General features: G+C 42.1%; 1 protein-coding gene across 22 annotated transcripts in view; it reads right to left on the bottom strand.

Moving 5' to 3' along the window:
* Positions 1-27,974, bottom strand: part of KCNMA1 (potassium calcium-activated channel subfamily M alpha 1) — an 867,158-nt gene that overhangs the window by 242,048 nt on the left and 597,136 nt on the right. For all 22 annotated transcript variants that reach the window (XM_073571201.1, XM_073571213.1, XM_073571218.1 and 19 more), the window contains exon 10: positions 2,918-3,028. In XM_073571201.1, coding sequence (XP_073427302.1) covers positions 2,918-3,028 — 111 coding nt within the window. The remainder of the gene's footprint in view (positions 1-2,917; positions 3,029-27,974) is intronic.

Raw genomic sequence — 27,974 nt, forward strand, 5'->3', positions numbered from 1 at the left:
CAACTCCATCAACTGTACAGTGGCCATGGCCAAGTACTGCAGATCCACCTTTATGCATTTGGATAGGGGGCACACATGCAGTACACGGCTATGGCAACTATGCAATTACTAGGAGCATGATTTAGATATACAGTGAATGGCCACAATAGAGATACCTGCCATTTCATTATTGACTTTTCCCTGGGTGGAAGTTAGACATGTGACGCCAGAGTGAAGTATAAAGTCAATCGACCAAGTTTTCCAATGGATCAGTTCCAGTTAAAATTCTCATTACAACTGGTAAATCGAGCAATCTGAGCAACTTTGTACAAGGCATGAAAATCATTGCTATACTAACCAGGGTTTGGATTTCATAAATTGACAACCTTTTTTTTTCATGCAGCGGAGTTTAGAGTATATTGAGAATGGAGGGATAGAAAGAAGGAGGATTTTAAAAATTATTCTGATGAAAAAGGTATGGAAAGCTCAGGAAATTGCTGATGAATAATGCTGGTGCTTCAATGTAAGTCTCTAAAAGCACAACTGGTCATTGTAGGCTTTGTTTCCTTTAGATAGACATTGTTGTCTAAAGGAGAAAGAAAGTCAAGATTCTAGTGGGCAAAAATGCAAAGTTAAATCAAAGAGTAGTGGAAACTCATAATACTAGATTTCTGCTGGCCCAGATTTCTGCGGTCTCTTATATAGCCCCTCAGTAAAATAATTGCCAACCCCTGGTATTGGGAGTCTCAATTAGCCATTATTCCTGTAGAATGATATCAAACACCTTCAACACCTATTGAAATATATGCTTCAACTAATTGTTATGATTCTAGAGGTCAAAGGAGGACCAATGCATTAATAGATGGGGATTTCTCATAAAGTAGCCATTCAGTATACAGTGAACTTTTGATTTTCAGGCTCCGTATCTCATTATCCATTTCTGCTTTGAACTTCAGACTGCCATCATTTAATAGACTATCATCTTGGATAACTCTTAAATTTGACTTGCAATTATTTAGCATATAATTAGTTATGCAGATTCTTGTTATGCCACTAAATTGTTACTGTTTTTCTCCTAAAGGTCTACATTTTAATTTTAACAATTTTGTTAGTGTTTTGTATATCCACCTTTGGCTTTCAACACTGCCTGAATCCTTCTGGGCATGTCCTCGATCAGATTCAAACATGAGTTGATCGAAATTTGATCTCAGGTCACTTCTATATGTTCCCACACTTGATGCATACTGGTCGACTCACTTGGGTATGTATACAGGTTTTTCTTCAGTTCTACCCACAAGTGTTGATTGGGTTGAGGTCTGGAGACTGTGGGGACTAATCCAGCACATCTACTGCATTGTCATTGAACCATTTCTTCGCCGATCTCGATGTATGCTTAGTGTTGTTGTCCTGTTGGAACACTAAGTCGTCATTTTCATACCCATAGCACTCGAGTGTACGAAGTAACTCACCTTGTAGGATAATCACATATACCTCAGCATTGAGAATACTATCGATCCTGGTCAAGGATCCAATGCCTTTGGCTCTGAAACAACCCCATATCATCAGGCTTCCTAAAGCAAACTTGACAGTTGCTTCAATTTCTCAATCTGTTAGCCCCTTTTTTCCTTGTTCCTTTCAGATCCATTTACAACTATCAGAGCCTAGTATATTGACTTTTTGTCATCGTTTCAAATCACCCATTTCAAATCTTTAGATGTCCACTTTTCGTACTTGTACACAAACTCAAACCGATGCTTCTTAAGACAATATTGAAGTTGATGCTTCTTCTCATTTTTTAGAGTTACATGGTTCTTGCATTGACATCTGTGATTTCACTATTCTAAAGCATAAAAGTCACCTCCACTGCCGTGTTTGTCATGCCTGAACTGATAGACCTTGGAATGAGCCGACTTGTTGACTCCAATATTGTGACTGGATGTCCACCTTTTATCTTCTGAATTAACAGATTTCATTTCGGATTCCAACTGTCATGATGCACTTGGGCAATTGTCTTGGCCACGAGAACGTTATTGATGAGTTGCATGATGCTGCTTCATATTTCTTGGAAAATCATCTTCATGGCTTCTCCTTGATTTGAACCAAGGACCTTTCACTTGGGAATCAACCTAATAACACACTGAGCTAATAGGGAACGTGAGAATGAGTTGTATTTTGCAGTATTCAGGAAGAAAAATATTTTTCCACCACCAGGAGCAAAGCAGTAACAATGCAGTGACATGACAAAAATGATTGTCTGTAAAATGATGGTAGTCTCAGAAACAAAACAGTAGTGAATGGTGAGATAAAGAGCCTGAAAGTCAAAAGTTCAAAACACTGTAACCCTTTTGCTTATCAGTGTAGATCAACATAAATATATGCAAGATTTCAATAAACCTTGGCACTACACTCAACAGAGCCCTGTGCACAAAGCCTGTATGTAATGCATGGAAGTTGCATTCCGCCTTAGAACAGAGCCTGTCTGTCAAGTATCGTACTGTACAGCCTCCCTGCACTTAGAAAGACTTTGTTGGCCTCTTTTTGTATAGGGAACCAGTGCTTTTGCTGATTCACATTTGTGATTCTATATTGTAGAGTTTTATTGTACGCTTAAGCCAGCGTTAAAATGGCTCAGTTAAAAATAGAGCCATAATGGGGCTTCGTGCATGTGGCTTATCTGATTTTTTTTTGTATATATATATATATATATATATATATATATATATATATATTCAAACAATGTGAAAAACATATAGCCAGCTCACCATAAAAGAGTTCCTCTTAATGCAGTAATCGGTGTTCACCCTATGCTTTAAAAGCTGATTTTTTTAATGTACTCTGATAGTTTTGAACATAATAGCATAAAGTTTCCATAAACAATTGTAACTTTATTTTTCTCCGCTAGAAAACACTTGTAACATTGTTATGAGAGGTTACCCACTTGTGCAGAAATACAATCTCCACGTTCACATCATCGCGATCTTTGTGGAGGAAGTCCTTTAAGAAGTTGGAAACGCTTTCTAGAGTGATGTGACCACAGACCACAATATGCCTGGAAAACAAAAGCATCAGTTAAGTAAAGGAATCTTCTGTAACGCTAGGAAAGTTGGGAACCCGTGTAATATTGCTCTGTAGATAGATGTTTTCTAAGAAATCAAGAGACAAGTTATGCAAGTTTTCACAATTAGTCCTTAATTTCCAGCTAGAAAATAAATATACCATATAAACACTGATTTCTCATCGCACTTAATCAAAGTGCTCCTCGTGTGTATACAGCAATTAATATTTCTCTAAAAGGGCAAAACATGAGTGTCAAAAGATAATTGTTAAATTGTTAAATATGCATTATATATACAATCAAACAATGGCAACATCACTACCATTCAATGAAACAGTGAAAAGAAGTAAAGATAAAAAGTAAACTGTAAAAATAAATACATTTATTTACATAAATACATACATTTAGTAGGACTTTATAAAGGAAATGAAAGATTACAAATAACAAAAACTCGTATAAAACACAATATTCTGATTCCACGTTCAGTCTTCAATCCGTACGGTTACTATCTTAAATTTTGCACTAATTCCACTCGTAACCATTTAAAGCATTAAGTGACATTATCAATGTGGATAAATATGCAAGAAAAAAATTGTAATCATGGCTCTGTGATCTACTTAAAGTGACTTTCTTATCTTATTATGTGAAAGGCGCTGAACTGCAACTTCCTGCGCAGTTGGTGGCTGTGAAGAAAAAAAGTTAAAGTGAATCTGTCAGTAGGATCAACCCTTTTAAACCATCTATATGGTCATGTAGATCATAGGAAGCTGAATAAAATAATATATTGGTATCTGTGATCCGATGTCTTATTCCAGAGTAACACACCTTTTTTTAAATGTAAATGAGATGGTAAGATCTATGGGCCAGACATGGATTTCCCTGAGAATCTTCATTCAGAGCTTATTTTAAATGAAAGGGGGAGTTACTAGTGATGAGCGAGTATACTCGTTACTCGGGTTTTCCCGAGCATGCTCGGTTGGTCTCCGAGTAATTTTGGCGTGCTCAGGTATTTAGTTTTTTGTCTTCTCGGTTGCATGATTTGCGGCTGCTAGACAGCCTGAATACATGTGGGGGTTGCCTGTTTGTTAAGAAATCCCCTCATGTACTCAGGCTGGCTAGCAGCCACAAATCATGCAGCTGAGGCAACAAAAACTAAATATCTGAGCACGCCAAAATACTTGGAGACCAACCGAGCATGCTCTGGGAAACCCAAGTAACGAGTAAACTCACTCATCACTAGGAATTACCAGTGTGAGACATGTAATGACTGACAGTCTGCTCTCCCCATCTCACAATTAACATTTCTTCAGCTTCCTTCTCACAGACAACCAGTGTGGGAGAAGGGGCAGTTAATTTGAGTTGATAGCAGGGAAGGAGCAAGGCATATGTGTTTGTAACGTGATGAAGTTCAGCTCTGCTGTACATTGATATTTGTAAGCACACATGGCTCTGAAGTGAGATCAGAAGAGCAGACTGTCAGTCATTACATGTCTCACACTGATAATGCTCCCTTACATTTGTAATCTCTGGAGGTGGAGTGTTGCACAGATCATTGTCTGGCCCATAGATTTTAACAGCTCATTTACATATATGAAAAATGTGGATTTCTCTGGAATAAAACATCTGATCGCAGATATCAAGGTATCATTAAATTCATGTTTCTATGACCTGAATGCCCATATAGATGGCTTAGAAGAGTTGATCTAAGTAACACATTCCCTTTAAAGGGCATTGAACACTAAACTAGCACTGCTGAAGCCCTTATTTTTCTGAATCAGTTGGTATTCCATCAAATTTTATCATATCAATTCAAGATATAGAAAACATATTGGAGGTAGAATAGCAGATAATGCAGATGTGAATGAATGCTACATATCTCAAATATTTCCCGTCTGCACATAACACAATGTATTTACATTTTCAGTTGAGTAAATGTTACAGTTTCAATTAACAGATAATCTATAAAAGACAAATTGCTTCTGCTTTTCATATATACAGCAGAAAATTAAAATGACTGTATGTCCTTGTTATCTGTGTATGGTAACTGAATAAAAGTATATATTTTCTTCACTGCATCATTATCAGATCCTGGCTGCATCATAATGCATTATTTAACAATGTTAAGTTGTTAACCCAACTACATCTCAATTTTTCTATTCTTTCCCCTCCGCAATGCCATCATAGTACTTTTCTATTTTGCCCAGGAAATATAACACCAGTTAGTCATAAACATTCAGTAGAGATAGAATATGTATGTACATCATTTCAAAATAGATGTCCAGGATTCTCATAATTGAGGCTTATTTGAGCCACTTTATTGGTAGATGGTGATTTAGTTGCTTGCAGCATTTTAGAAGCCTGCCCCTACTGAAGACAGAAATCATATCTGCATGCAATGCCTATTTTAATGGGGGTTTTGGAGGAGGGATTGAGTTTGTGCTTATAAACAGTGTAGTGCATACTTTTTAGGCATTTTGTAATTTTAATTAGTTAATTTTATTACTGAACAACTGCAGTGCTGTCAGTCAGTAACCTGAAAATTTAAGAAAGTAAAAGTGCAGTTTTAGCTTTCTTAGGAGAATACCTAACCTATTTGTGCAGAATTATTGGACAACTATTGGTGTAGAATTACTGTACAGGGTGGTCTATTTATATGGATAGACCTGGGTGGGTCATTTATAAAGTTGGATCCAAAATGGCCAACTTCAAAATGGCCACCATGGTCACCACCCAGAGTTTCCCCACTCCCATATACTAATGTGCCACAAACAGGAAGTTGATATCACCAACCATTCCCATTTATTTACAGTAGGTGTATCCATATACATGGCCCACCCAGGTGTATTCATATAAATGGCCCACACTGTATTATGTAACTAAAAGAAAAATGTAAATTCTTCATCTTAATTGTTTATTCTCATCTGCTACATAGATCATAACAACCAAACTACTTAATATATCCAAAATATATATATGACTTTTCCAAAAATATCAGTGACCAATATAGCCGCCCTTTTCTTCACTAAGGACATGATCACACAATCAGTATTTTATGTCAGTAATTGTAATGGAAAACCAGGAATGGATGAAAAATCCAGAATTGGTGACATGTTTCTATTATACTTTTCCTCTGATTGTTCCACTCCTGGTTTTGGGATACAAATACTGATGTAGAATACTGGCCAAATACTCATCGTGTGAACATGGCCTAACAATCATACTCCTTCCATTCATGCAGTCTATCAGTGGCTCACCAGCCACAGTCTCAAGACACTGATCAGAGAGGTATGCATATTAGTCCATAGAACCTTAACCAGGTCACACTCTGTAAAGTTATATAAGAAACCAACCCAGATAAAATCTGGAGAAAAGGAGTGTCTATATCGACAAGTAGAATACACAAAAAAAAATTAATATATTCACAACACAGAATAATCAATAAATATACAAGAAATTAAAAATATGCCTTGTGTCAACAAGGAGATGCAGCGGAGGCAGGGCTGGCGTTAGCGGCAGGCAGACCAGGCAGCTACCTAGGGCCCCCGCTTCCCCAGGGGCGCCGAGCTAGCAGCACATCACGCAGCCACTATGGGGCCCGTGAGGCAGGGGCCCACCTGACGCCAGCGCAGATTCCCCCCGCCGCCACCATATTGAACTATACCGGCGTCATAGACGCTAGTACAGTTCAAAGCAATGAAGGAGGAGAGAGCCACTCATATCATTCCCCTCTGTCTCTGACACTGACTGCGAGTGCAAGATGACATCATCACGCACTCACTGTGTGCCAAGCAGTGCAGCCGCTGAGACAGGAGCCAGCCAGGAGCAGCGTGGGGCACGAGGAGAGATGAGGATAGTTTTTTTTATATACTGTATATCAGTGAGTACTGGACTGTGGGACCATTCTTGGAGGGGGTTATATACTATGTGAGCTGTGTTATATACTATGTGGGCCATGCTAGATATACTATGTGGCTGTGCTATATACTATGTGGCTGTGCTATATACTATGTGGGCTGTGTTATATACTATGTGGCTGTGCTATATGCTATGTGGGCTGTGCTATATATGATGTGGCTGCGCTATGTACTATGTGGTTGCGTTATATACTTTGTGGGCTGTGCTATATACTATGTGGCTGTTATATACTATGTGGCTGCATTATATACTATGTGGCTGCGTTATATACTATGTGGGCTGTGCTATATACTATGTAACTGTGCTATATACTATGTGGCTGTGCTATATACTATGTGGCTGTGCTATATACTATGTGGCTGTGCTATATACTATGTGACTGTGCTATATACTATGTGGCTGTGCTATATATACTATGTGGCTGTTTTATATACTATGTGGGCTGTGTTATATACCATGTAGTTCTGTTATGTACTATGTGACTGTGCTATGTACTATGTGGCTGTTTTATATACTATGTGGGCTGTGTTATATACCATGTAGTTCTGTTATGTACTATGTGACTGTGCTATGTACTATGTGGCTGTGTAAAAATACTATGTGACTGTGTTATATACTATGTGACTGTGCTATATACTATGTGACTGTGCTATATACTATGTGACTGTGCTATATACTATGTGACTGTGCTATATACTATGTGACTGTGCTATATACTATGTGACTGTGCTATATACTATGTGACTGTGCTATATACTATGTGACTGTGCTATATACTATGCGACTGTGCTATATACTATGTGGCTCTGTTAGATACTATGTGGCTGTGCTATATACTATGTGGCTGTGTTATATACTATGTGGCTGTGGTATATACCATGGGGGGTACATTATACATTATATTCTATGGCGGAGGCTGTGTTACATACTATGGGGGTACAATATACATTATATTCTATGGAGGAGGCTGTGTGATATAATATGGGGGGCTACATTATATTCTATGGGGGCTACATTATATTCTATGGGGGGCTGCATTATATTGATTATATTCTATGAGGGGTGATTGCATCATACTCTATGAGGGGGTTACATTATACTATATGAGGAGGATACATTGTATTCTATGGGGGGGCTGCATTATATTCTATGGGGGGCTAGATTATATTGTATGGGGGCTTTATTATACTTTATGAGGGGGCTACATTATATTCTATTGGGGCTGCATTATATTCTATGGGAGGCTGCATTATACTCTATGAGGGAGCTGCCATATATTCTATGTAGGGGCTGCATTATACTACATGAGGGGGGCTGCATTATACTGTTTGGGGGGTTACATTATATTCTGTGGCATGGCTGCATTTTACTCTGTGGGGTGGTTGCATTATACTCTGTGGGGTGGCTGCATTATGCTCTAAGGGGTGGCTGCATTATACTATATGTGGGCTACATTCTACTGTATCAAGGACTATGGGGAATACATTATACTATAGGAAGAACTATGGGGTGCATTATACTATGGGAAGTGAATTGTACTACATGGAAGACTGGCGGTGTATTATACTATATGGAGCACTATGAGGAGTTATTATACTATGTGGAGGACTGAGCAGTGTATTTTAATATATGGAGGACTATGAGGAATGTATTATACTATATGGAGGACTGAGTAGTGTATTATACTATACGGAGGACTGAGTGTATTTTAACCCCTTACTTACCGCTGACGTAATACTATGTCAGCAGTAAGTATCCTCTGCTTTGAGGTGGGCTCCGGCAGTGAGCCCACCTCAAAGCCATGACATGTCAGTTGTTTATAACAGCTGACATGTGCCCGCAATAGGCATGAGTGGAATCGCGATCCGCCCACGCCTATTAGCTAGTTAAATCCCACTGTCAAACGCTGACAGTGGGCATTTAACTAGTACTTCTGGTGTCCGGCCGTAAATGAGCGCATTGCCGACCCCTGTCATGTGATCGGTGGTGAACGACCCATTGCCTTGACAACCAGAGGTCTATAACAAAACGAGTTGAGCAAAAGCCCAGCCAGTATAAATATAATATTAAGCACGAAGACAAAATGTCTTTTTATTTTAATAAATACATGTGTACTAAAAGGACAGACATACAAATGAGAGTATATGTAAGGTGGTAGAACCAAGGTACAGTCCATCCAACACACTGGTCAGTCACATTGAGAGGATCTCCATTAAGAGGTGATTAGCATAGAAACAGGTGCATACAAACAATGCAACCCTAATCCAAATAAATCAGTAGTGAATAAAGTTATTTATCATATATGGAGGACTATGAGGAGTCTATTATACTATATGGAGGACTATGGGGGAGTCTATTATGCTATATGGAGGACTATAGGGAGTGTATTATACTATATGGAGGACTATGGGGAGTGTATTATACTATATGGATGCCCCATGTGAACTGCATTGTATTTTATATGGTATGCATTGCTGGATTCCCCCTCTTTCTCAGGCTCCTGAATGCCCCAAGGGAACTGCATTGTATTTTATATGGTATGCATTGCTGGATTCCCCCTCTCTCTCAGGCTCCTGAATGCCCCATGTGAACTGCATTGTATTTTATATGGTATGCATTGCTGGATTCCCCTTCTCTCTCAGGCTCCTGAATGCCCCATGTGAACTGCATGGCATTTTATATGGTATGCATTGCTGGATTCCCCCTCTCTCTCAGGCTCCTGAATGCCCCATGTGAACTGCATTGTATTTTATATGGTATGCATTGCTGGATTCCCCCTCTCTCTCAGGCTCCTGAATGCCCCATGTGAACTGCATTGTATTTTATATGGAATGCATTGCTTACCCATCTTCTTGTATCCATAATTGTACTCCATTCCTGTTATCTTTGCCACACATCTAAATGGTCTGTATAACCCCTTCCCCCTTTTTTGACCTTTGCTTAACTTTGTGCATTTGGCCTGGGCAGTCACACCCCACTTTCACTCTCACCTGATTGTCTTTAGCTGCACATATATTCAGCACCAAGGGTCTGCTCCAGATGTAGTTGGCTCCATCCATTTCAAAATCCATATTTCAAAGTACAGATTTCTAAGTACAATACGCTGAATTAGACTAGAATTGGACAGGAATTGATTGTAAGGTAACGGACTATAACACCACAACAATGTTTCACCTTCTTTTTACTATCACCCCCATACTACTCTATGTCTCCCTAATTCCTGCAATCCCTCCACCCAGTAAGGAACTAGTCATTTCCCCCTCCATCCTTCCCAACCATCTCAACTCTTTGTCAGAACTGTTCCTCCACATACAATCCTTTTCCTCCAGACGCACGGCCACATCATGTCATATCCTGCTCCCACCTTCTAATGCTCTGTCTACTACTCCTCATTGCTGGCGATGTATCCCCAAATCCTGGCCCTCCTCAACACATCCCTCTCACCCTGCCACGATCCTCTACACGTCTTCACAACCATGATAACCTCATACCCATTCATCCAGCCCCCACTCCTCCAACCCCCTTACCTGGAGCCCTATGGAACGCACGCTCGGTCTGCAACAAGCTGTCATTTATCCATGACCGCTTTATCATCAAAAAACTCTCCTACCACAAATTAGTGGAGTCTAGACTAGTGGACGTTTGGAGACTGACTCATCCCACTACACGCGACTACACCTACTACTCAGCTATACATGACTCCTATAGTAGGATAGACTTCTTCCTGATCAGTCACAAACTATTAACATGTCACCCAGAGACTCAGATTGGACCGATGATTTGGTCAGATCATGCCTCTGTTTTGTTGTCCATACGACTACCGGACCTGGCCCCTACGGAATGGACGTGGTCGTTACACCCTGGCCTCCTTAAAGACCCCACATGCCAGACAGCAATCCGAACGGCCATCACTGACTTCATAGACTTCCACAAATCAGACCACACAGCCTTTCCCTATCAGTGGGAGGCTTTAAAGGGAGTAATTAGAGGAGTGTTTATCCAACAGGGAGCGCGGTTAAAGAAAGAAAGAGCATTCGCAATCAACGATCTACTCACACGCATTCAAAAGCTGGAGCTAGATCATAAGCATACCCACAATTCTCAAACCTTGGCTGACCTCTTAAAGGCCAGGAAAGACCTTACCTCCCTGTTGGATACGGCATCAGCACGGCAAAGAGACCGTTTTCGGAGATATTTATATGAATTCTCCAATAAGCCTGGTAAGGCTTTAGCACGATTCCTGCACCCACGTATTCCTGTTACTTACATCCCTACCATAAAATCTAAAACTGGTAAACTATTACATCATCCAGAAGAAATTACGGCTTCCTTCAAAGAATATTACGATTCCTTATACAATCTCAGGGGGCCAATAGCTGATATGTCCCCGACTAACTTCCAGGCCAGGGTGGACGACTATGTTAACAACACCCCGCTCCCTCCTCTTCCAGTGGCAGATACAGCAGCCATGGAGGAACCATTTACAGATCAGGAGATCTCAGATACTATTCAATCTATGGCTAATGGTAGGAGTCCCGGACCCGACGGGTTCCCAGCTTCCTTTTATAAATTATTTACACCTAATATAGTACCCATTATAACTAAACTATTCAATTCTATCTCAGAGACCTGTCCTTTTTCCAGACAGACCTTGGCCGCCACAATTACGGTGATACCTAAACCTGGTAAGGACCATTCGATGTGTTCAAATTATCGTCCCATCTCACTTATTAATGTGGATATGAAGGTCTTTGCTAAGGCGTTGGCTAACAGGTTGAGCCCTCTACTTCCGGGTTCCATCCATGGTGATCAGGCCGGATTCGTGCAGAAACGAGAGGCCAAAGACAACACGGTTAAAACACTACTGCTCGCATGTTATGTACGCAGACACAAGATTCCAGCTTGCCTTTTATCTATTGACGCCGAGAAGGCTTTTGATCGCCTTGGGTGGACCTTTTTACGTTCATCATTGACACAACTGGGACTGGGGTCTACAATGTTGGGGAGAATATTCGCTTTGTACCAAAACCCCACGGCTCGTATTAGAGTCAACGGTACTCTTTCATCTTGCTTGAGCATATCTAATGGTACCAGACAGGGGTGCCCATTGTCCCCTCTGCTTTACATAATTGCCATGGAGCACCTGGCAGTTGCACTGCGGAGCGCTCCTGACATTAAGGGTATACAGATTGGCCACGATAATTTTAAACTATCAATATACGCAGATGATTTATTAATATACGTGACAAACCCTACAATTGCGTTTCCAGTGCTCATGCGAGAGTTCCTAAAATTTGGGGAGGTATCTAACTTTAAAGTTAATTACTCCAAAACAGAAGTTTTGAACATAACTCTCCCCGAGGAAGAGGCCCATAGACTCCAATCTTCCTTCCCTTTTAGGTGGGAGGACAGGGCACTTAAATATCTGGGAGTTATGATTCCTAAAAACTCCAATGATCTACTCAATCTTAATTATATCCCACTCCTCCATACTACCCTAGCTGACTTGAAGAAATACAATAGATCCCAACTTTCCTGGTTTGGCCGTATTAATGCAGTCAAAATGGACATTCTTCCCCGTTTTCTTTATCTTTTCCAGACAGTCCCTATTTTTGTTCCTGACCATTTCTTTAACCGTCTCCAATCAGCAATTAACAGTTTTGTTTGGGGCACAAGAAAACCAAGACTTGGGTTCTCCACTCTGATTAGACCTAAGTCGAGGGGTGGCATGGGTCTTCCTAATTTTAAAACATATTACCGGTCTGCTCTTCTTTCCAGACTGGTGGACTGGAGATTTGGTGACCTGTATAAACAATGGGTGATCATTGAAAAGCTGATGTCCCCACATTCATTGTATTGGCTCCCTTGGACCTATGATCCGCGGAACTACACAGTTTCTGAATTCCCACCGCTTACACAAGTGGTAATAAATTTCTGGTACAAATATAGCACCAAAATGAAAATCATTAACAGACCAAGTAGATTAGGCCCCCTCTTTAATAACAGACTTCCCTCCTGCCACGACACGGACTTCATTTCTATGTTGGGACTCTGACGACCGGGTTAGTCTGGGCCAGGCTGCAGACAAGATTGCAGGATTCCCTGTGGTGGGGGATATGAGGACGGCCTGCCCGGGGAGATTGATACCCTGGCTTGAATTTATTCAGCTCAAGAGCTGTTTTTCAAAGATAGATCTTGGCCTGCCGACACCATTTGAGACCCTTATGCAGCTAACGGAGGGCCCTGCTCATGTGATCTCACTCCTCTATGGCCTGATCTCTGATTTGGAATCTACAGACACGCCCCGCTTCATCACTGCATGGGAGAAAGATCTGCAGATTAACTTTTCCGATGCGGATCGCCATAAAATCTTCACCCTGACTCATAAGTTGTCTATCTCTTGTGAGTCACAGGAGAAGAACTACAAAATCTTGACTAGATGGTATAGATGCCCTGACATGCTGCACAGGATTTATCCGGGGGTCCCTGATTTATGCTGGAGATGCGGAGAGGACGGGGGCTCCATGCTACATGTCTGGTGGTCCTGTCGTCTGCTGAAGCCATTTTGGTTGGCGACCTTCCAGATTTTCTATATCATTTCTGGAATCAGGTATGAACCATCTCCTCAGATTGCTCTCCTTTCTCTGATCCCTGGCCCATTAAAAACAATTAAAAGGGGCCTCTGGAGATTTTGCCTAATAGCAGCAAGAATGATCATACCCAGGCATTGGAGATCCATGAGGGTCCCTTCTGTGATGGAATGGGTGGTGGAGATGGACAGATTGGAGCGTATGGAATCACTGATGTCCCAAGATAGGGGCTCCACATCTAGACAGGGACACACTTGGTTTCCTTGGCATTCATTCAAAGAGAGTCCGGAATTTGCCAACTGGATACATATTTAGCTCCCGAGTAATTTAGATGATTTGAGTTAAATAAGTTAAATTATTATTTTTTTCTGATGGGCTCTAATCCCCCCCCCTTCTTCCTTTCCTTACCCTATATCCCCATACCTATTTTTTCCTTACTCTTACTACTATGTCTTCTCCCTCATGTCTTTCTCTTCTTTTCTCTACTTCTATACTTAAATAATGTTTAATTACTCAGGTAATGGTAGCATATGGTCCATTGTATTGTACCCTTTCTTTGTTATAAAAAAAACTTTAATAAATATTTTCTGAAAAAAAAAAAAAAAAACTCTCCTACCTTGCCATCACTGAAACCTGGCTCACTCCCTCTGACACAGCCTCTCCAGCTGCACTTTCCTATGGCAGATTCCATCTCTCTCACACCCCTCGCCCCAGCAACAAACGTGGTGGAGTTGGCTTGCTCCTGTCTGATACCTGCTCCTTTACCCCAATTCCTTTGCCACCCTCCGCTATTCTTCCCTCATTCGAGGTGCACTCCATCCGCATCTATTCCCCCTCCAACCTCCAACTGGCTGTCATCTACCGCCCCCCAGAACTAACCATCTCCACCTTTCTAGACCACTTCACCACCTGGTTACTCCATTTCCTTTCTGTTGACATCCCCACCATCATAATGGGCGACTTCAACATCCCCATTGACACTTCCACCCCGGCTGCCTCTAAATTTCTATCGCTCACGGCTTCCCTCAGCCTCACTCAATGGTCCTCTGTGGCCATTCACAAAGATGGTCATACGCTGGACCTTATCTTCACCCGTCTCTGTTCCCTCACTAATCTCAATAACTCACCCCTCCCCCTGTCTGACCACAACCTACTGACATTCTCTTCCCTCTCCTCTCCTACTGTGCAACCCCCGCTCCATAAACTCGCTCACCCTCGCAGGAATCTCAAACACCTCAATTTACAATCACTCTCTGAGTCCTTTCTCCCTCTTACAGACATAGCTTCCCTTCATGACACAGATGTTGCTGCCACTTTTTATAACACCACAATAACAGCAATACTTGATTCAGCTGCCCCCCTGACGCAGAGCGAAACTCATACAATCAACAGGCAGCCCTGGCTGACCAGCCTGACCAAAGAACTGAGACGAGTTTCCAGGGCCGCTGGGCGGAGATGGAAGAGAACCTATTCTACTGAGCATTTCAACGCATACAAGCAGTCCCTTGCCAGCTTCAAGTACACAAGTACACACTCTCTGCCGCAAAGCAAACTTACTTCGCCTCTCTCATATCTTCCCTGTCTCACAACCCTAAACAGCTCTTCAACACTTTCAGTTCTCTACTCCGTCCCACAGCACCTCCTACCTCACCTCTCATTTCTGCTGAAGACTTTGCCTCCTTCTTTAAGCAGAAGATCGACACGATCAGACAAAACTTTGGCCCGCAGCCCCCAATGCCCCTTTTAGCTGCTCAGCCCTGTTCTGCAAAAGCCAGCTTCTCCTCCATGACAGAAGATCAGCTCTCCACCCTTCTGTCAAGATCACACCTCACCACTTGTGCCCTCGACCCACTCCCATCCCACCTCATCCCTAACTTGGCCACAGTCTTCATCCCATCTCTAACACACCTCTTCAACCTTTCACTTACAAATGGTGTCTTTCCCTCATCCTTCAAACATGCCTCAATCACACCCATCCTCGAAAGGCCATCCCTTGTCCCATCCTCTGTGTCACTATCGCCCGATATCTCTTCTCCCTTATGCCTCAAAACTACAGGAACAGCATGTATATCTTGAACAGTCCTCCCACCTCTCCTCCTGTTCCCTCTTTGACCGGTTACAATCTGGCTTCTGACCACATCACTCAACTGAAACTGCCCTAACTAAAGTCACTAACGACTTACTAACCGTCAAGAGCAAGCAACACTACTCTGTCCTCCTTCTCCTGGACCTGTCCTCTGCCTTCAACACCGTAGACCATTCCCTCCTGCTACAGACTCTCATCTCTTGGCATCACAGACTTGGCCCTATCCTGGATCTCATTATACCTAACAGACCGAACATTTAGTGTCTCCCTCTCACACACCACCTCCTCCCCTTGCCCCCTGTCTGTCGGTGTTCCTCAAGGCTCTGTCCTAGGACCCCTACTATTCTCCATCTACACCTTCGGCTTGGGACAGCTCATAGAATCCCACGGTTTGCGGTATCACCTCTACGCCGATGACACACAGATCTACCTATCTTGACCCAACCTCTCCTCCTTACTGACTGAAATCCCACAATGTCTGTCAATGTCTTTCTCAAACTGAACATGGACAAAACAGAATTCATCATCTTTCCCCCATCTCACTCTACCCCTCCACCAGACCTATCCATCAATGTCAATGGCTGCTCTCTTTCCCCAGTCTCGCACGCTCGGTGCATTGGGGTGATCCTTGACTCTGCGCTCTCTTTCAAACCACATATCCAAGCCCTTGCCTCCTCTTGCCGCCTCAAACTCAAAAATATTTCCCGGATCCACTCATTCCTCCACCATGAAACCACAAAAACACTAGTGCATGCTCTTATCATCTCCCGCCTCGACTACTGCAACCTCCTACTCTCTGGCCTCCCCTCTAGCACTCTGGCACCAGTCCATCCTACACTCTGCTGCCTGACTAATCCACCTGTCTCCCCGCTATTCCCCTCTATGCCAGGCCCTTCACTGGCTTCCTATTGCCCAGAGGCTTCAATTCAAAACCCTAACCATGACATACAAAGCCATCCAAAACCTGTCTCCTCCATACATCTATGACATGGTCTCCAGGTACCAACCTTCGATCATCTCAGGATCTCCTTCTCTACTCTCCCCTTATCTCTTCTTCCCACAACCGCATATAAGACTTCTCCCGTGCTTCCCCATACTCTGGAACTCTCTGCCGCAACAGATTAGACTCTCACCATCAACGGAAACCTTCAAGAAGAACCTGAAGACCCACTTTTTCCGACAAGCCTACAGCCTGCAATGATCCTCAGTCTACTGTACCACCGCACGACCTGCTCTACCCTCTCCTACTGTATCCTCACCCATCCCTGTATCCTCACCCATCCCTGTAGACAGTGAGCCCTCACGGGCAGGGTCCCCTCTCCTTATGTACTTGTATGTCCCTTGTCTTACACATGTTTATTATACTTGTATATATTTCCCCTTTTCACATGTAAAGCGCCATGGAATAAATGGCGCTATATAAATGAATAATAATAATAATAATAATAATAATAATAATAATAATATGGAGGACTATGGGGCACATTATATTATATGGAGGACTATGGGGTGTAAACTGTAGATGTGCTGCTGATAACATGATACTGTATGGTGATCTATTCGTAATCCATTAGTGATTGTTCTGTTCCCATCATTCTTTCTCAGACGGTGGAAAGAGGCTGGGAAACAAGTGATGAACGACTTCAATATTGTTGACCACACTCATTTAGTGGCCTGAACTCAGCGCATGTAAATACAACCAAAATGCTTCTGTGTGATGTGCAATATGTTAGCATTTGGGGCCCCATTTTAAACTTTGCCTAGGGCCCCACTTTGCCTAAAACCAGCCCTGAGCAGAGGGTATATACTAGACACAAAGTCATTTGTTATAATTAAATACTCAAGGTAAAATATGCACATAAAGCCTTCACTGGTCATGTGAAGACAATACTTTAAGCAGGAATTGCACAAGACTAAAATCTTGCCCAGCAGTATACCTTTTGCTGCAAGAGTCAGACCAACAGCCACAACGCTAGTTTTCAGAGAGTCCACTATTTTAGCTGATGTTATTTGTGGGTTTTTCTTTGCATCCCGAACAATTTTTCTGTCTTTTGTCACAGGTCACAGGTGAGGATGTTACCTTTACAGTAGTAGTCATTCAAACCTATTTGTGTCAACTTCTGTGCATGTTATCAGGCCAAAATCACCAGGGTATGTAAACTACTGATCAGGGTCATTTGGATGTTGTGGGTTGTCATTATGATTTAAAAAGAGAAAACACAGCAGTTTTAAAATAAATGGCTTCACCCAACCACGAGTGGAGAAAAAGGTTTGGTGTTATCATTCATATTCTCTGAAAAAAGGCCAAAAAAGCAAAAATTCTGCCAGGGTATGTAAACTTTTGAGCACAATTGTACATCCCTTAAGACGCTATCAATGCTGAACATCAAATAGAGGTTTTACAACCACATATACTCGCAACTAAAGTAGATGTCGTCTATTTTAAGGGAAGGTCTTGCATATTTCAGTAAGATCATGCTAAACCAAACACTGCATCCATCACATTAACATGGCTTCTCAGAAGAAGGGTTTGAGTAATGAACCAGCTACCTGCAGTCTATACCTATCACCAATAGAAAACATTTCTGCATTATGAAATGAAAAATCTGGCAAAAGAAGATCCCGGATTGTTAAACAGCGATAATCCTACATCACACAATGAGCGGACAACTTTCCTCTCCCAAAACTCCAGCAATTGTCTCCTACCCTTCAAGACAATTACAGACTTGTAAAAAGAAGAGTGGATGCTGCACAAAGGTAGACATGGGTCTGTCCCATCTCTTTTTAAATGTGATGCTGCCATCAATTTCTAAACTAGCTAATTCTTTCAAATGATGTTCTGATTCGTGTTCTATGCTGGGTTTTGCATAATATATGACTATAACAGATTTCCAAGTCATTGCATTCTTGTTTTCTTTATATTTTACACAGCAACCTGACTTTTCTGATCTAGGGATCTTGTGGCCCATGATTTTCGGCCCAGTTATCTTGAAAAAAAAAATTAAATGCAACTTGGCAAACCTGGCACTGAATTATTTCTGTCAGTGCCATAGACTTCAAATAGTGCAGTAGTTCAATTCCATGACTACTGCTCTATTTTAACAAATGACTTGAGACCCACAATCTCATAATCAATGGGGGTTGCAAACCCTCAATAATCATACGTTATTAACAGCCCATGAACAAATAGTACATTTTTATAGGCCAAACCCTTTAACCTCTTAACGATGAATGACAGACATAGCACGTCATGAGCGGGTGTCAGTTCCAGCTCCATGAAGTGTCATGTCCGTCATGCATTTAAACTGTCACTGCATGTAAACATGCTGTCAGTGACAGTTCCATGCCAACAACTGTCACTGACAGCTGCACAGCACAGGAAGAGGTGTGTGGACCCATGCCATCGGTCCCCGCACTCAGGGCGCTGCGATCGGTCAGTCTCAATCTGACTGACCAATCACAGCATGAAGATGCACGAGGTGCTGAAATATCAGCACCTCCCGCCCAATCACAGCAGGAGCTCAGAAGGAGCGATCACAGCTCTCTCTTACGATCGGCGTCCCTGCAACGTCATTGTGAGGGGCTGATCGTTGCATGGTGATCTGGGGTTGTCATGATGACCCCCAAGTTACCAAGCTACAGAAAGCATCTTAGACCATGCTCAAAGCATGGTCTAGGATGCTACTTTCAGCAAAGAACTGACAGGTATAAAGCACTAGCAATGCAATGTATTACACCAGCGATCAAAGTAAAAAAAGTGAAAGTCTCATAGAGGGACTAAGTAAAAAAAAAGTAAAAACAATTGTAAAAATATAAAAAAAATACAAAATAATTAAAAAATATATATAAATACACATTTTTATGTAGAAAAAACAAATAAACAAAAATAGCACACATATTTGGTATCACCACATCTGGAACAACTCAATGTATGAAATGATCACACTTCAGTGAACACCGTAAAAAAAACCAAAACATAAAAAGTGTCAAACTATGGTTTTTCATCATACTGGTGGAAAATAAAGAGAAATAAAACGAGAAAAAAAAGACGAATGCAAATAAAAATGGTATTGCTGAAAACATCATCTTGATCTGCGAAAAACAAGATACCTTACAACTCCATCAGTTGAAATATAAAAGTTATAGATCTCTGAATAAAGCGATGCAAAAATATTTTTTTCTATAAAATAGTTTTTATTGTGTAAAAACACCAAAACATAAAAACATTATATAAATGTGGTATCGCTGTAATCGTACTGACACGAAGAATGAAGTTGCCTTATGAATTTTACCACATGAAATATGGCATTAAAAAAAATAATCCTGCATCGCTGTTTTTTGTTCATTCTGTGTCCCTAGATTGGAATAGAAAGCAATCAAAATAAGTCATGTGCCCGTAAATGGTAAGAATGAAAGTATCAACTCCTCCCGCAAAAAAAGAACCATAACATGACTCTATCGGCAAATATGTGGAAAAATTATAGCTCTCAAAATCTGGTGATGAAAAACTAGTCTTTGAAAAAAAAAAAAGTCTTTTAGTGTGTGACAGCAGCCAAACAAAAAAACCTACATAAATCTGGACTGAGGTCTAAGGGGTAAGGTTTCTCCTTGTGGAGAGTGACATGCCAGCTCTGGCTTATCAAGGTAAGGAGGCTTATTCGCTGTGCAATGCTCCTCTGGGAAAATAATATGCAAATTGCTACTACCAACAGGTGGCACTATAGAGTTCAAGTCCTCTTTTTCTCTGAAGAGGCAATTTGTATACATAAATCTGGTATCACTGTAATCGTGCCAACTCAAAGAATAAAATCGTGTAATCACTTATACCGCATGAGGAACAGCGTAAAAAATAAATAAATATCCTGCACTCTACGCTGAGAGCTTACATCGGGGTTTCCGTGTAAATCTCTGAAATACGTGATTCAGACAGAAACCTCCCCGGTGGAAGATAGAGACACTGTTGACGCCGTCTGAGTCATGATCCTGTCCATCTTTTTTAGACATGCAGAAAAGCACGGCTCGTCACATTTTTGTGGACTTGTGAACAGAAGTACATCACTGAACAGAGTCCAGATGGCGTCCAGAGTAATTCTGCTGCTTCATTATAGTGAATGGATCCCTCTGGGGTCTTATCTGTCACATCACTCGGAGATTTAGATGGAAACCCCAAATTAAGTGCTCAGCATAGAGCACAGAATAAATGGGATCCTAAATGTTATGAAAAATTTTCCCAATAAAGCTTCAACTCAATCCACAAAAAAAGCAAGTCCCCACTCAGGGTCATCTGTTAACAGAAATTTAGGGGGCTTCCATGTTACTGGTACTACAAAGGCTCTGGAAAAGCGTTATGGCACATCACCCCCCAAAAGAAATTCTGTGAATTCTGCACTCCCAAATCCAAATGACCCCTCATTTCTGAGCCCCAGTGTACCTAAACCACATTTAGCGTCCACATGGCATTTCTGCAGCGATGAGAGCCAGCCTAATTTATGGATGCATGTCTCCAGAAGCATGAGCTGGGCATAATGTACCAGGCACTGCAATGTGCGGACACTACAATAGCAAATCAGCAACTTTCACTCAGCAACAAACACTGCTACTTGTTTCTGGGAAAACACCCATGGAGTCAAAATTGTCACTACACCTGTAGAAAAATTCCCAAAGGGGTACAATTTTCAAAATGGGGTCAAAGGGGGGATTCTGCTTTTCTAGCAATTAGGGGCACTGAATATGGAGTCTGCAAACTATTCTAGAAAAATCTGAAAGAGGCAAATAGCGCTCCATCCCTCCCGAGTCTCGCCGTGTGGCTAAGCAGTACTGTACAGCCATAATTTGGGTTTTTCTACATTCAGCATAAATTGTGGGACAAATTTTTGTGCCATTTTTACCCATTTCCTAGTATGAAAATGTAAAATCTGGGGCTGACACACAATTTTGGTGGTAAAAATGTAGTTATTTTTTTTGATCACTGCCCAATGGTATAAAATTCTGTGACGCACCTGTGCTGGAAAAATGATCACTGCACCCCTAGATGAATTCATTGAGAGGTGTAGTTTGTAAAATTGGGTCATTTATGGGGGGGATTCTTCTGGTCTGGCACATCCTGGGGTCTACCAATGTGACATGGCACCATCAAACCAGTCCAGCAAAATCTGAACTTCAATATGGCGCATGTTCCCTTCAGAGCTTTGCACTGTGCCTCAAAAGTAGTTTTCAACCACATATGGGGTATCAGTGTACTCATGAAAAATTACACAACAAATTTTGGGGCTAAAAATAATTTTTGTGGGAAAAATTAGATTTTTTTTATTTTCAAGGCTCAACATTAAAAAAAAACTCATATGAAGCACCTGGGAGTTCAAGGAGCTCACCACACATTTAGATAAGTTTCCTTAGGAGTCCAGCTTCCAAAATGATGTTGCTTGTCGGGGTTTTTCACTGTTTAGGCACATCAGGGGCTCTCTAAACACAACATAGTGCCTGCTAATTATCCCAGCAAATCTTACATTCAAAAAGTCAAATGGCGCTCCTTCCCATCCGAGCCCTGCCTTGTGCCCAAACAGTGTTTACCCCCCCACTTATGGGGTATCAGTGTGCTCAGAAGAAATTGCACAACAAATTGTATGGTCCATTTTTTCCTGTTACCCTTATGAAAGTAAAAAAAATGGGCCTAAAGAATTTTTTTGTGAAAAAAAGTTATGTTTATTTTTTCCTTCCACATTCCATTAATTCCAGTGAAGCCCCTGAAGGGTTAATACATTTCTTGAATGTGGTTTTGAGCACCTTGAGTGGTGCAGTTTTTAGAATGGTGTCACTTTTGGGAATTTTCTGTCATATAGGCCCATCAAAGTCACTTTAAATGTGAGGTGGTCCCTAAAAAAATGGTTTTGTAAATGTTGTAAAAATGAGAAATCAATGGTCAACTTTAAACCCTTCTAACTTCCTAAAGTTTCAAAAATTGTACTGATGTAAAGTAGACATGTGGGAAATGTTATTTATTAACTATTTTGTGTGACATGAGTCTCTGATTTAAGGGCACAAGAATTCTAAGTTTGAATATTGCTAAATTTTCAAACTTTTTGACAAATTTCTGATTTTTTCACAAATAAACGTGAGTCACATCAAATAAATTTTACCAATATCATGTAGTACACTATTTCACGAAATCAGTGGGATTCATTGGAGCATTCCAGAGTTATTGCCTCATAGAGAGACAGTAGTTAGAACTGAAAAAATTGTCATGGTAAGGAAGGTGAAAGGGGTGAAGGGGTTAAAATGGCCGAATAACCCCACTCAACACAGTGTGCTGGAGGAAATTTTGGGGTTTCAAATCAATGAAGGTAATGCCCTCAGTGAAACTTATCTCCCGTCCTGCACTTTGCCAGTGACTTTGTCACATATCCCGCCCCCTTGCCTAGAGCCAGAGGCTGTGACACATTCACTCACTAAGCAGGAAAGTCTGGATAGGGCATTTGCACTATCATTATTATTATTATTATTATTATTATTATTGCTATTATAGTGCCATTTATTCCAATAGTACAATAATCTTAATCAATACAAGTCATGACTGGTACAAGAGGAGAGAGGACCCTTCCCACGAGGGCTCACAATCTACAAGGGATGGGTGAGGATACAATAGGTGAGGGTAGAGCTGGCCATGCAGCGGTTTGGTGAATCGGTGGTTATGGCAGGTTGTACATTTGTTGGAAGAGGTAGGCCTTCAGGTTCCTTTTGAAGGTTTCCATGGTAGGCGAGAGTCTGATATGTTGGGGTAGAGCGCTCCAGAGGAGGGGAGATGCGCAGGAGAAATCTTGTATGCGATTGTGGGAAGAAGAAATAAGAGGGGAGTCAAGAAGGAGATCTTGTGAGGATCGGAGGTTGCGTGCTGGTTGGTGCCGGGAAACGAGGTCACAGATGTATGGAGGAGACAGGTTGTGGATGGCTTTGTATGCCATGGTTAAGGTTTTGAACTGGATTCTCTGGGTAAAGGGGAGCCAGTGAAGGGATTGACAGAGAGGAGAGGCTGGAGAATAGTGGGGGATAGGTGGATTAGTCAGGCAGCAAAGTTTAAGATAGATTGGAGGGGTGTTAGAGGGGAGACAAAGCAGGAGGTTGCAGTAATCAAGACGGGAGATGATGAGGGTATGCACTAGAGTTTTTGCAGATTCTAGGTTGAGCAATGTACGGATCCAGGAGATGTTTTTGAATTGAAGTCGGCAGGAGTTGGAAAGGGATTGGATATGTGGTTTGAAGAAGAGATCAGAGTCAAGGATTACACCGAGGCAGTGAGCTTGTGTGACTGGGGAAAGTGAGCAGTTTGTTTTTTGCTAATGTTCACACTTGCGCTTGTTGGTCAATTCAGTTTTTTGAGTAATCAGCTTGCCCCTGCTGGGGCTATGCTGAATTTCCACTCCTATTAATCAGTATTTGCCAATCTGCTTTTTGTTCCTTATTAGATTGGCCTCTTTTTTGCTCTGTCTCAGAATATTTCAGAGTGCTGATATAGGTTTAGAAGTCTAGTGACTTCAGGGTTAATTTTGCTATCAGAAATGTTGGACAATATTTTTGTAGGTTTATTTTGGCATATTGCAGACAGTGTCTTTCCTTTCCTGTCCTTTTTAGTTAGCCGGGCCCCATCATTTGCTCAGCCTATTTTCCTGCCTATGTTTGTAATTTCATCTTGTTTCACCGTCAATACATATGGGGGCTGTCTTTCCTTTGGGGTCTGCTCTGGGGCAGTTAGTTTTCCTCTTTTCCTGCTTTAGGCTTATGTAGCTCTCCAGTTGTGACGAGGCGTCTAGGACCATCGTAGGAACGCTCCACGGCTGCTGCTAGTTGTGCGGTTAAGTTCAAGGATCTGCAATCTGCATAGTTACCAACTTCTCAGGTTTTCTGAGACTTAGCTTGCTGTTTATTTTTTCCTCCTCGGTGACCCAATCATAACAAGAGGGTTTATAGTAATAGGGAGTGGTCCACTGCGTCAAAAGCAGAGGACAGGTCCAGGAGGAGGACATAGTAGTGTCGCTTGGCTTTGGCAGTCAGCAGGTCATTGGTGACTTTAGTTAGGGCAGTTTCAGTAGAGGGATGTGGCCGGAAGCCAGATTATAAGCGTTCAAAGAGGGAGCAGGAAGAGCGGTGTGAGGACAGTTCGAAATGGACATGTTGTTCTAGCAGTTTGAGGCAAAGGGGAGAAGTGATTTGGGGCAATAGCTAGATACAGAGGATGAGTCAAGCAAGTGATTTTTGAGGATGGGTGTGATTCAGGCATGTTTGAAGCATGAGGAGAAAACATCAGTTGTTATTGATAGGTTGAAGAGATGGGTTAGAGTTGGGATGAAGACTGTGGTGAGGTTTGGGATGAAGTAGGATGGGATCGGGTCAAGTGAAAAGGTGGTGACATGTGATCTTGAGAGTAGGGCTGAAAGTTGGTTTTCTATAATAGTGGATATGCTAGTTTTGGAGGAGGAGGGCTGAGTAGTTAGGAATGGGGGTTGTGGCGATTGTAGGCCAAAGCTCTTTCTGATGTTATCAATCTTCTGTTTGAAGAATGAGGCAAAGCCTTTAGCTGAGAGGAGTGGTCAGGGAGGAGATGCTGGGGGACAGAGGAGAGAATTTAAGGCGTTGAATAGCTGTTCAGGGTTGTGAGACAGGGAGGATATGAAAGATGAGAAGTAGGTTTTTTTTGCTGCAGCAGCGAGTATGGCCTTGAAAGTAGTGAGGCACTGTTTGAATGCAGTGAAGTCCTCTTTGGAGTGTGATCTTTTCCATCTCCGCTCAGCAACCCTAGAAGCATGCCTCAGTTCTTTAGTCAGGCTGGTGTGCCAGGGTTGTCTGTTGATTTTGGGAGCTTTGGTATGTGTGAGAGTGGACGATCGATTCAAGAGCTGCAGCTATTGTGGTGTTTTACAAAGCGGCAGCGGCATTGTGTAAGGAATTTATGTCTGTAAGAGGGAGAAGAGAATCAGTGAGTGAGCGTAGATCTAGGTGTTTCAGATTTCTGCGAGGGTGTACAAGTTTGTGGGGTGGGGATTGTGGACCTGGAGAGGAGAGGGAAGAGAATGTAACAGGTTGTGGTCAGAAAGAGATAGAGGTGAGTTAGAGAGGTTAGATAGGGAGCAGAGGCATGGCGGGTGAAGATGAGGTCCAGTGTGTGGCCATCTTTGTGAGTTGCTGCAGAAGACCATTGAGTGAGGCTGATGGAGGAAGTGAGAGGTAGAAGTTTAGTGGCAGCTGAGAGGGAAGGGTCAATGGGGATGGTGAAGTCACCCATGATGATAGTGGGGATGTCAGTGGACAGGAAATGAAGTAGCCAGGTGGTGAAGTGGTCAAGGAAGGTGGTGGCTGGCCCTGGGGGGGCGGTAAATGACAGCCAGTTGGATGTTCATGGGAGAGTAGATACGCACAGACTGCACCTCAAAGGAAGGGAGGGTAACAGAGGGTGGCAGTGAGATGTGGGTGAGGGAACAGTTATCTGACAGGAGAAAACCAACTCCTCCGCCATGCTTGCTGCTGGTGCGGGGTGTGTGGGAAAGGTGGAATCCACCATATGAAAGTGCAGCAGGAGAGGCTGTGTCAGAGGGGGTGAGCCAGGTTTCAGTGATAGCGAGGAAGGAAAGTTTGTTAGTAATGAAAAGATCATGGTTGTAGGAAAGATAGTTGCAGACAGAGCGAGCGTTCCATAGAGCTCTTGTTAGTGGGACAGGGATATGGCGGCTGGGTGAATGGGTATAAGGTTAGAGAGGTTACAAAAATTTGTGGTAGAGCGTGGATGGGAGATAGAAATGACTGTGGGGATGTGGTGAGGAGGACCAGGATTTGGAAAGATATCGCCGGCAGTGAGGAGGAGCAGAGAAAATGTTAGCAGGTGGGAGCAGGAGAGGGCAAGAGGGGGCTGTCTGTGTTTGGAGACAGAGGATTGTATGTTGAGGAACAGTTCTGATGAGGAGGTGAGATGGATGGGGAGGATGGAGGGAGAGATAGACAGTACCTTACTTGGTGTAGGGATTGGGGGGTAGCAGAAAGTGTAGGATTATAGGGGTCAGAGTGAAGACAAACAGAAACATTGTTTACAGTGACTATCCAGTTACCTTCAGTTCTCTTCTGGTTCAATTCTGGATTAATTCTTCCATAACTTCACACACTTCTATGATGCACTTATATGATGCACTCTGCAGACTGACGTCTTGCAGATAATCCAAATATTCCAGCACATCTTCTTGCTTAAAAAGTTGAATCTTTATTAAGAAATCTTCATTAAAAATCCGGAAGCAGGACACAGGTTAAAAAACCATGGTACAGACAGGCATTTACGCATTTTGACTCAACAGAGTCTTACACGTAAATGCCTGTCTGTACCATGGTTTTTTAACCTGTGTCCTGCTTCCAGATTTTTAATGAAGATTTCTTAATAAAGATTCAACTTTTTAAGCAAGAAGATGTGCTGGAATATTTGGATTTTTTGTATTTATGTCAGCTTGTGACATTTCCTAGCACCTTCAGTAAAGAACTGCCTCCAATTTGACACACAAAAAGGTGAGCTGAATATCTCTTTGTTTTTGACATCTTGCCGATGTATGGTTTGCAATATATTTGCTACAAAGTGCATTCAGGTGTGAAGCAGAGAGGAGTGGTCTGTGCTCATCTTAGTCACATAATTAAAAGTGGACCAGATGCATATGATCAAGCCAAAGTAAACAAGGTCATAAATAACATTGGGGTAAAGCAGGGGTTAGTTGAAAGGCATACCATGTGAATGCTAGCAGCAGAAGTAAGAAAAGTCTGTGTGGAAAGTTGGGTAATGTCGAGCTACCATGTAGCTCGACGTGGAAGCTAAAGTCCTGGAGTGGCAGAAACCACCTAGTCTCCCGGGCATTCTTCCCGTTTCTTTTCCTCATCCATCTCAGGAGCGCATAGTCTGACACTAATCTGAGCTTCCGGCCTAACAAATAGTACCTCAGCCTGACAATTGCCCTTTTGATGGCCACTCTTTCTCTATGATGGAAAAGTTCTTTTCACAGGAGAGGAGTTTCCTACTTAGGTATTTGACTGCTTATTCATCCAATCGGATAGCACAGCTCCCAACCTGACCTCGGAGGCATCCATCTGGACCACAAACTCCTTTGCGAAGTCAGGTGCGACCAAGACAGGCTGTTTTCATAGGGCGAGCATCAACTCCTGGAATGTCATCTCTGCTTCAGAGGACCACTTGGCCATCGACGGCTTTGTGCCCTTAAGAAGATCAGTCAGGGGGCATCTATCAAAGCAAAATTAAAGGGGGAGACAGGGCACTTCCAATGCGCAGGTCTGTATGGAAAGTAGATGAGTGCACAGCAAGTGTTAGGCTCAC

This window comes from Dendrobates tinctorius, unplaced genomic scaffold (genome assembly GCF_039654945.1).
Source record: "Dendrobates tinctorius isolate UK_male_01 unplaced genomic scaffold, ASM3965494v1 ptg000028l, whole genome shotgun sequence".
NCBI lineage: Eukaryota > Metazoa > Chordata > Amphibia > Anura > Dendrobatidae > Dendrobates > Dendrobates tinctorius.